Below are 8612 nucleotides of genomic sequence, written 5' to 3' on the forward strand. Positions count from 1 at the left end.
TCCCTGGCAGCATTAGCAGAGGGTCCATTGGACAGGAGCATGGAGGCATTTCAGCATACGGAACAGATGACCCTCCCCCACCCCTCCACAGGCTGGCACCTCAGGACAGGGCATCTCTTCTTTCTGTCTCTCTGTCACACAGTTCCTCGGGAACCTGCTCGTGCACGGTTCCCAAGCAGACACTCACTCTGTTGCATCTTGGATCACGCCCTTTGCTCACGGTCAGTCCTGAACTCAGCGTTTGCAGTGTGGCTCTCTAGCCAACCTCACAGTTTTCAGGCTGTTTCCTCTCATGCGTTGCCACTCTCCACCCCTGCCAGTAACAAGTACAGGCTGGACCCCGCTTGAATCAGGCGAAATCACAAAAGATGAGTCTTTATAAAGCAGACCTGCCAGGGACCTGCAGGCAGGTTTTTGTCCTTTGCACCCTGACTGAGGGAGCGCAGGGGATCGATGGTGCTGGGCCCAGGCTCACTGGGGAGCTCCTCTGAGACCGTCTCTCTCCCTTGTTCCTTCGGGCGTTTGAAGCCTGTTGCCTACTGCTTTCCTCCTTTCTTCTTCCTTTTAAAAAATTCTCCATTTTTTTTCACTTAGAAAAAAAAATTATTTATACGATTGAGATCCACTAATTAAAGCCATTTTCTGGTATTTGGTTACTGGAGCGTTTGATGTCTCTCTGACAAGACCATGAAATGCATGGAGTGTCCACAGGGACAGAATTTGCTGAACACGGCTCTTTGTAAATGAGGGGACACAGTGTCGCCGCAGCTCATGAATATGAAACGCCCATGATGCCACCTCAGTGGACTTGGGAACACAGATGAATCCTGTCATGTGCTAAATGAGACCAATTTCTTTCACTTAACTTCATCTTCAATCAGACCTTCTTCCATTTGCCTGTTTAAAATTCCCCATACGTGATGCAGAAGGTAACGGCATTCAGTAAAACAAAGTTTTGCAGCTGCACAGAAAAATTATAATGCTCTCTGGTTTAAAGTTGCCATCATCTAAAGCCGTGGACATTGTTTCCTTTCGCTTATGAGCTCTGCTGAGGTCTGTTGACTTTGGGCACAGACTTAGGGGTTGTCTGCACCGCTCTTATTGGGGTGTCCTTAAGCAGCATGTCCAGATCTCTTTTATGTGGATTGGTTATTGAACTTGGCTGTGAATGGCGGATGCGAGCCCTTAATGGCCCGTGGATGCTTTGCAGTGGCCAGGGCACTGAGTGGGAAGGCAGCTCTGGGAAGAGATTGTGTGTAAGGCTTTTGCTGTCAGGAGCTCAGTTAGTGAATGAAGTGAGAGGGACAGATGTTGCCAGTAAGCACCCGAGGAAGCTGACAGGCAGGCCAGCCACTTGTGTTATTTACTAAGGTGCCAAGGTGAGAAAGTAGTGGGATTTAAAAGTCTTTATGTATCTCTAGAAACCCATCTGTACCTGACCAGGAAATTCCATTAGGAAATCCCCAACCAAGAAAATCAGCAGAGTAGAGCCTAGAGGGACACACAGAAGAGGGGCTCCCTGTGGGACCCAGGGGCCAGATTGGGGTCCCTCATTGTTCTTTCCTTCCTATAGGACTTAAATGCACACTCCAGGTGAGGAGCCCGAGTGATGCCCAGAGTGTACTCATTTCAAGCTGAGAATTTCCAGTCTAGGAAATCACTTTCTGTTCTAGTTGTTCCCAAACTGGCAAACAACAGCTGGATTTGACTGCAGGCTATTGCAAGAGGCGTCTCGTAGAAAGCTGGGGCCAGCTTCATAGGAAGAAGTGGGCAGGCTTCTACTGTCAGGCCACAGGGGCTGAAAAGCATCCCTCTGGAACTATACTGGGTAGTTAGCATTTTAGTGCACAGGTGTGATGGTAACATCTGTAATGAATGTGTTCCAGGGCAATGGCAGCTTCTCACATCTTTGAAACTTGTGACTGATCCTGCTGGTGTTCCCATGTGTTTCATTCTTTATTTCTGTGGTTTCATCTGGTAGTTGGTTTGTCGGGTAGATCTGTTGGCAGACCAGTATTCTGGTATCATCATGGGTTTTCCATTTGGCAATAATCTTTTTCTTTGAAATAGTTCTTACTGTCGTTGCTGTGCATTAACAAGCCTTTACTGGAGGCTCCCAGAAAGTGGATTATATAGTGGGACACACTAGAGATCCAAAAAGCAAGAAACAAGGGGAGGTTGGTGAAGAGCAGTGACCCAGCTTCAGGATGGAGGCACATATGGACCAAATTTGAGCGACTCGTCCTCTCTAACTTTGCCCCTCTCATCCACTGTTTCGTGTATATGTGCAGGCCTTTTCCAGCAGGAGCAGCTCTCAAGTGAGGCACAGCCTCTGCTAGGATGTTAGCAAATCCAGGAAGTATCCAAGGATTGCTCTTGGTTGTTCTTGTGAAATGAATTCTACTTAGGCACTTTAGGGTTTGGTAGCACTTGGAACAATAATTGGAACGATATAGAGAAGATTGACATGGCTCTTCCGTGTATGTGACTTTCATATTTGAAGGGCATCTGTTGATTCAGTTCTTTTCAGTTGTCCTTTGGTTTGCCAGTCCTTGGGAATGCAGAAGTGACCAAGATGTGGTCTTTGCCCTCAGCTAGTTTACCATCTAAGGGGCAGGCCTAGGGCCAATTTCACTGACCTTGAATGCAGAATGATGGAAAGACGAAGTAAGAAGCTCTGAATTCTGCCTTTTGGATTCTGAGATGATTGACAAAGAAAGGGAAGTGCATTTTCCTTCTCTGCTCATTTTTTTTTAATGTATAGACTTTTCCATGCTTAGTCCATCTTGGTTATGCCTTCTTGTACCTCAGAAGATCAGAAGGGGTCTTGCGTATAACAGGTGCCCAGGCCATGTTTCCTGGCTGGTTGATGCAGGCCCTTCCTCACCTGGCAGCAGACACCTTCTCTCCTGCCTCACCCCCCATGTCACTCTCCCCTGGGCCCTACCTGCCAACCACACTGGGCTTCCTTCAAAAGTTTCTTAAGTGTTTCGAGTTACTTGTCACCTCATAGCGCCTTTGCATATGTCATCCCTTGCCTGGCTGAATCCTGTTTATCCTTCAGCTTCCAGCTGCATTGTCACTAATTCATTGTGCTTCCCTAACTCTTCACCCCACCCCCCAAAATTCTAAATTAGATGCTCCCCGGACTGAATTAAGTGCATTATGGAGCATCCATTCAATAGAATACGGTAATAGAATAGAATATGATACACCTCACTTGAAAGAATGAGGTTTACTAGTATATTATCAGGGAAGATAAAAGCAGATTGCAGAGCAACACGTATGTAAAGCGATCCCATTTGCACACATTTTTAAAAGACGCATGTGCTGTGGTATGCATAAATCCTCTCAGTAAGTACATAGAAGAGATTGTTGATAGCGATCACCTCTAGGGAGACAACTGGGGCCCCTACAAGGAAAGGGAAATTTCATTTTAAACTTTTCTGAGCATTTAAACTTATTACCACATGTGATATTACTTTTACCTTTAAGAAATAAGACAATTAGATCTCCTGTTATGTTCAGCTATAGAATCCAGTTCGTTTCCTTCACAGTATGTATTGAAATTTTTGATGTTTACTATCCCCACTATGCTGGTGCTCCATGAGGATGAGGACCATGCCCATTATTTGCTGCTGTTACAGGCACTACTTAGCATGGTGCCTTTCACGTAGTAGTGCTCAATCAGTATTCCTTGAATGAATGAACAAATGAATGAATGAACAAACGAATGAACAAACGAAGAAGCAAATAAATGCAGTTTCCCCGCCGTTCTGCTAACCGGACAAGCAGGTTGAACAACCTGTAAGATAGATAGCTAACAGAAGAGGCAGAGAACAAGTGCAAAGACCAAGGAGAAGCTGTTTGGCGTAAGGTGTGGGAGCTGGGAAAGCCAGCAGCTGATGATCTGTGAGAGGAGAGCGACCTGCATGGACCAAACGAAGAAGCAGATAAATGCAGTTTCCCCGCCGTTCTGCTAACCGGACAAGCAGGTTGAACAACCTGTAAGATAGATAGCTAACAGAAGAGGCAGAGAACAAGTGCAAAGACCAAGGAGAAGCTGTTTGGCGTAAGGTGTGGGAGCTGGGAAAGCCAGCAGCTGATGATCTGTGAGAGGAGAGCGACCTGCATGGACATGGCGATCTGCGTGGGGACGGAGATCCCCGTGGGCATGTGACTTGTGTGGGCTTGGTGACCTGCGTGAGGAGACGCTACCTACCGGCCGAGCTGAGAGGAAGGATGGGGCACCCACTGCCGTGGCACTGGAGGCATCATGGCTCTCTTGCCTCACCTTCCGCTTTTCTGGGGGCTCTTCAAGGTGCCCGGCCACCACCTCTTTTCCACGGGACTAGTTTACCAAGACGTGGCTGGCGGGGGTGAGTCCTAGGGCCCTCTGGCGTGGGTGCACTCTTTTCATTCTGTTCCGTTTGGCCTTGCATAGGGAAGTGGCAAGTCAGGGCATATGGTGAGGAGGGAGAGACTTTGCTTATTTATGGTTATTGGAATCAAGAGAAATACCCAGGAACAGAGGACATAGAGTCTCAGGCAAGTGAAAGCTGTTCACTTTGCGTGCAGTTGTCTCACCCCTCCACGGTAGGAAGTGTCTCTGAGGACACTGTACCTTTGCAGAGAAAGTATGGGGGGGGGCGGTGGGGACGAGCTCGGGGTGGGGGGGGTCCGTCGGAAGCCTGTCTCTATCCGTTATTAATGGTCTCACCCCATGACAGCTACCGAATCTTGCTGAGCCCCAGCATTCCTGTCCGGAAAATGGGCAGGAGTAAATGAGAAAATGAAGGAAGAGCCCTGTCCTTTCTGTCCATGCGCAATATTATATATATTAAATAAATAAAAATAGTTACAGAATTTTTATCACGTACTGAGCATAGCATTTAGTCCTTAGAACTGTATGAGGTGGGTATAATTATACTAGTTTTACAGGTGAAGAAACTGAGGCACAGAGAGGTTAAAGTCCCACAGCTGGTACATAGGGGAGCCAGGACGTGAAGCCGGCCATCCTGCCTCCAGCGCCTGCGCTCTTAACCACTGGCCGAGAGTCCTACCCCTATAACTAACTCATCGTGTCTTATTAGCAGCATAGAAAAAAATGAGATTAAAGTTAACGAAATTATTAATTTTTAAAAAACAGTGGTAGCTTTTCAACAGTACTAGAGCAGGCTCTTATATTTCTCTTAATATCTCTATTAAAATTGTGTGCTTTTTCATGTTAAACTTGATAGCCTAAACCAGCCTAGGTCACTGTTCCAGACTTGCAAGTCAAGTAGCTGTGTTGATTGCACACAGGCTGTATCATTCTATGTAGGTAATAGAAGGATTTCTCAGGTCTATTTTCTTTTTCTAGTTTTGTTCATGGTGTGTGTATATGTGTGTGAGAGAGGGAGGGAGGGACGAGGGAGAGAGAGAGAGAGAAGAGAGAGAAAACAAAAATTCTCAAGAACGTGTTATGTACACTTAAGCAAGTACTTCTCTGTGATTATAAATCAGAAACTGTAAAATTGTGAAGTTCTTTGAAGTTTGCCCAAAACCGGCTCCACGGCCACCTGTTCCATTGGGGGCTGGGAGTTGGATGGCCTGACTCTGCTGCGATGGCTCAAGCTGTCACTGCACTGGAATGTTGCAGCTTGCCTTGGCCTGGCTGTCATCGTTGGCTCCGTCCCACTCAGGCAGTTCACCGGGTTCTGTTGGGCACCAGGCTTCCAATTAGAGAGAAATCCCACTGTGTGGCCAGCCCCACCAGTGCCACTCTGAGAGGCCCCTTTGCCAAGGCCCGAACTGACCTCTGATCTGTCACAGATGGGCCAGCCCCACACTCCTTTGTGCACATTTGGAGGAGGGGGCGGGGATGAAGAGGGAAGCCCGTGGGGAGTCGCAGTGGACATTGGGCAGCAGTGCAGCTCCTCAGCGCTGGGAGAAGCTGGGCAGAGTTGACATGACCCAAATGCTAGCATTGTGGAGGGAAAGGGGACTATGGGAAGACCTGTCCTGAGCCCCAAACTCAGCAGGGGGCATTTTCTTACCAACTTCTGAATATTCATCTCAGGCTGGACTCCACACCCAAGGAGAGCCAGGAGCAGCTAACTGGCTCACTCCAAAACTGTCATACCGCTGATGGCGCATGGCACAGCAGCTTCCTCCCTGCCCCGCTGCAGGCTCTGTGCAGTCTCGCTGGCCTCAGACCCCGCCTCACCCTGGGCTCCAGAACAGCACGTCGGCAGCATCCCTCCCACAGGCTGCATTACTGACACGGAGCAAGAGTGAACGCGAAAGCTAGATTTCTGTTGGCCTGAGAAATAGAATCTTAGAGAATTCCATCTCTAATTCTTTAGCAGGATAGAGAGATACATCTAAATTCTGAACAACTTCTTTCTAGATAGAGGACCTGGTGAATTCAGTTCCTCAGTTTGGGGGAGTGAGTGTGCGTATTCTTTATTTCCCTATCAGCCTTTTCTTTTTATTTTTATCCCATTTCCTTCCTTTAATCACTCTCCACGTGTCTCTTCCTCTCTGTGTCTTATTTGTTGTGTCTCCCTTGTATACTTCCTCTCTTTTTCCAGGTACAGCACCTGTACCCCACAGTCAGAAGCAACAACAAAGACACAAGGCTTGAAAATGACATATATTCGGGCTTCGCTTGACCAGAGCAATTGTGAAGTCTAAATCCTGAATAGCCTGAAAATGGCAAGGGTCTTCCCAGCTGTTCTTGGAATAATCTTGCGTGTATTTTAAAAATAAAATCGAATTTAATCCATAGAAGCAGAAACGAAGGGTTTCTTCACTTTTCTCTCCTTTCTGGGATTTTTCCTCCTTTTAATATTTGGTTTGGGGATTCCATGACTTTCTCAGCCCACTCGCCCTTTTTTCCTGCTCCATCTCTTTCTTTTTTACTCTGCCCCTCTCTACAGACTTTTTAAAACAAAGAAAACTCCTCTACCAGTCGATGATGCTCATTTGAAGAAGGAGATATTTCTGTAGGGTGTCATGTTGTCCCCATGAGAAGATATTTTTGGTATCTTAAGCCAGTTGCCACATTTAAGTGATGTGCTGTCTCTGTTTCTCTATTTGCATGACTATTAAATTGATGAAAGAAAGGGCCTTGGGTCTCCTCTTATTAGACCTGGCAAACAGAGGCCTTGATCTCACATACACTGCTGGGGAGCCAGGTCATATCATTAGGTGTAAAATGTCCTTAAGACACATGACCTGGCTCGAGGCCATGACAACTGACAATTGCAAAGTCTGTGATGAGCTAATGCACTTGTGGACCTTGGTCACGAGGAGGTACGCTCCCAGTGACATCCGCCTCATGCCGCTATACTTTCTTAGTTCCTCTGTCTCTGGCCACGTCAGGCTCAGCCATCGGTTCCTCTTCTTTTCTCTCCTCTAACATGAACACTTACCCAAGTACTGTCTGGCTCTCTCTTCTCATTTCTTTACATTTCCCCTTGGAGATGCACTCCAATGGTTCCTAACCAGAGCTTTCATCAAGATTACCGAAGAAATTTTAGGAAAAGATACAGATGCCTGAGCCCCACCCAGTAGGTTCTAATTCAGCAGGTTCTGGGGTAAAGCCTGGGATTCAGAAATGGATGAAGTTCTACCTTTGATCCTAATGCACACCTCTAGTTCAGTGCCACAGCCCTGGATTGGGGACCCCTGGAGGCCAGAGATGGTGTCTGAGTGTCCCTTCTACCCCCAGCATACTGCCCCATGGCTGGCGTGAGAAGGATGTGGAGAAGCAGGCAAGTTCTCTACCGTGCGGCTGACAGTTTCACTGCCGCCTTTCGTTGCAGATATTCCTGTTATTCCAGATCTGGAAGAAGTACAAGAAGAAGACTTTGTTTTGCAGGTGGCAGCCCCTCCCAGGTACGCTCAGTTAGGTACGAAGTTGGTGGGAGGCAGGGAACACGTGAATTAATGTACTCCAAATGCCATCTTAGTGCGGCCGCCCCTAGTGCTGATCCAGATGTTTCTGGTGATGGGCTCCATCCCAGGGCTTTTATTTTATTAGACATTTTCTTTCCATGTTGGCCCTTCCCAGCTGCCTACGAGGCTCTGGGGACGGTGGCCCAGCAGCTCTCCTGGAACTGGGCCTGCCTATGGTTCCTCCTCACATTCTCTCTCTCCTGCAGTGTCCAGGTAAACCGGGTGATGACCTACCGTGACCTGGACAATGACCTCATGAAGTATGCAGCCTTTCAGACCCTGGTATGCAGCCTTTCAGACTCAGGCTAATTTTGAGTAGAACGGCTTCGGCGTAGAGGGGTAGACTCCTTAGGGCTTTCTCAGTCCCTCCACGGCCATACAGCCGCGCCTCCATAGGTCTCTGAGGCTGCCTGGCAACCTCATCCTTGGGTATTACAGCATCTCTGGACTCAACAGATTCCAGCGTTTCCCAGCACAGGCTCCCCGCCGCTTCCATGACTGCCCACTTGGTGTCAGTAAATATGCTGGCCCTAGAGATATGCTATTATCATGCCCTGCCCTAGTGTTGACCTTCTCCCAAAGAATGCCCAGCTGTAGCATGTTGTGGTGTTCCCTCAGTCCTCAGGCCATGTGGTCCACTCACATTTTTTCTCTTTTACAAGAAGGCA

At 47.7% G+C, this 8612-nt stretch overlaps 1 protein-coding gene across 1 annotated transcript in view; it reads left to right on the forward strand.

Moving 5' to 3' along the window:
• The window catches only part of IFT43 (intraflagellar transport 43), a gene marked incomplete at its 5' end in the record, with an annotated part of 47115 nt that overhangs the window by 37823 nt on the left and 680 nt on the right, over positions 1 to 8612 (forward strand). The window contains 2 exons of the mRNA XM_015599582.1: positions 7812 to 7884; positions 8151 to 8226. Coding sequence (XP_015455068.1) covers positions 7812 to 7884; positions 8151 to 8226 — 149 coding nt within the window. The remainder of the gene's footprint in view (positions 1 to 7811; positions 7885 to 8150; positions 8227 to 8612) is intronic.

Source organism: Pteropus alecto, unplaced genomic scaffold (assembly GCF_000325575.1).
Source record: "Pteropus alecto unplaced genomic scaffold, ASM32557v1 scaffold8, whole genome shotgun sequence".
Lineage (NCBI taxonomy): Eukaryota > Metazoa > Chordata > Mammalia > Chiroptera > Pteropodidae > Pteropus > Pteropus alecto.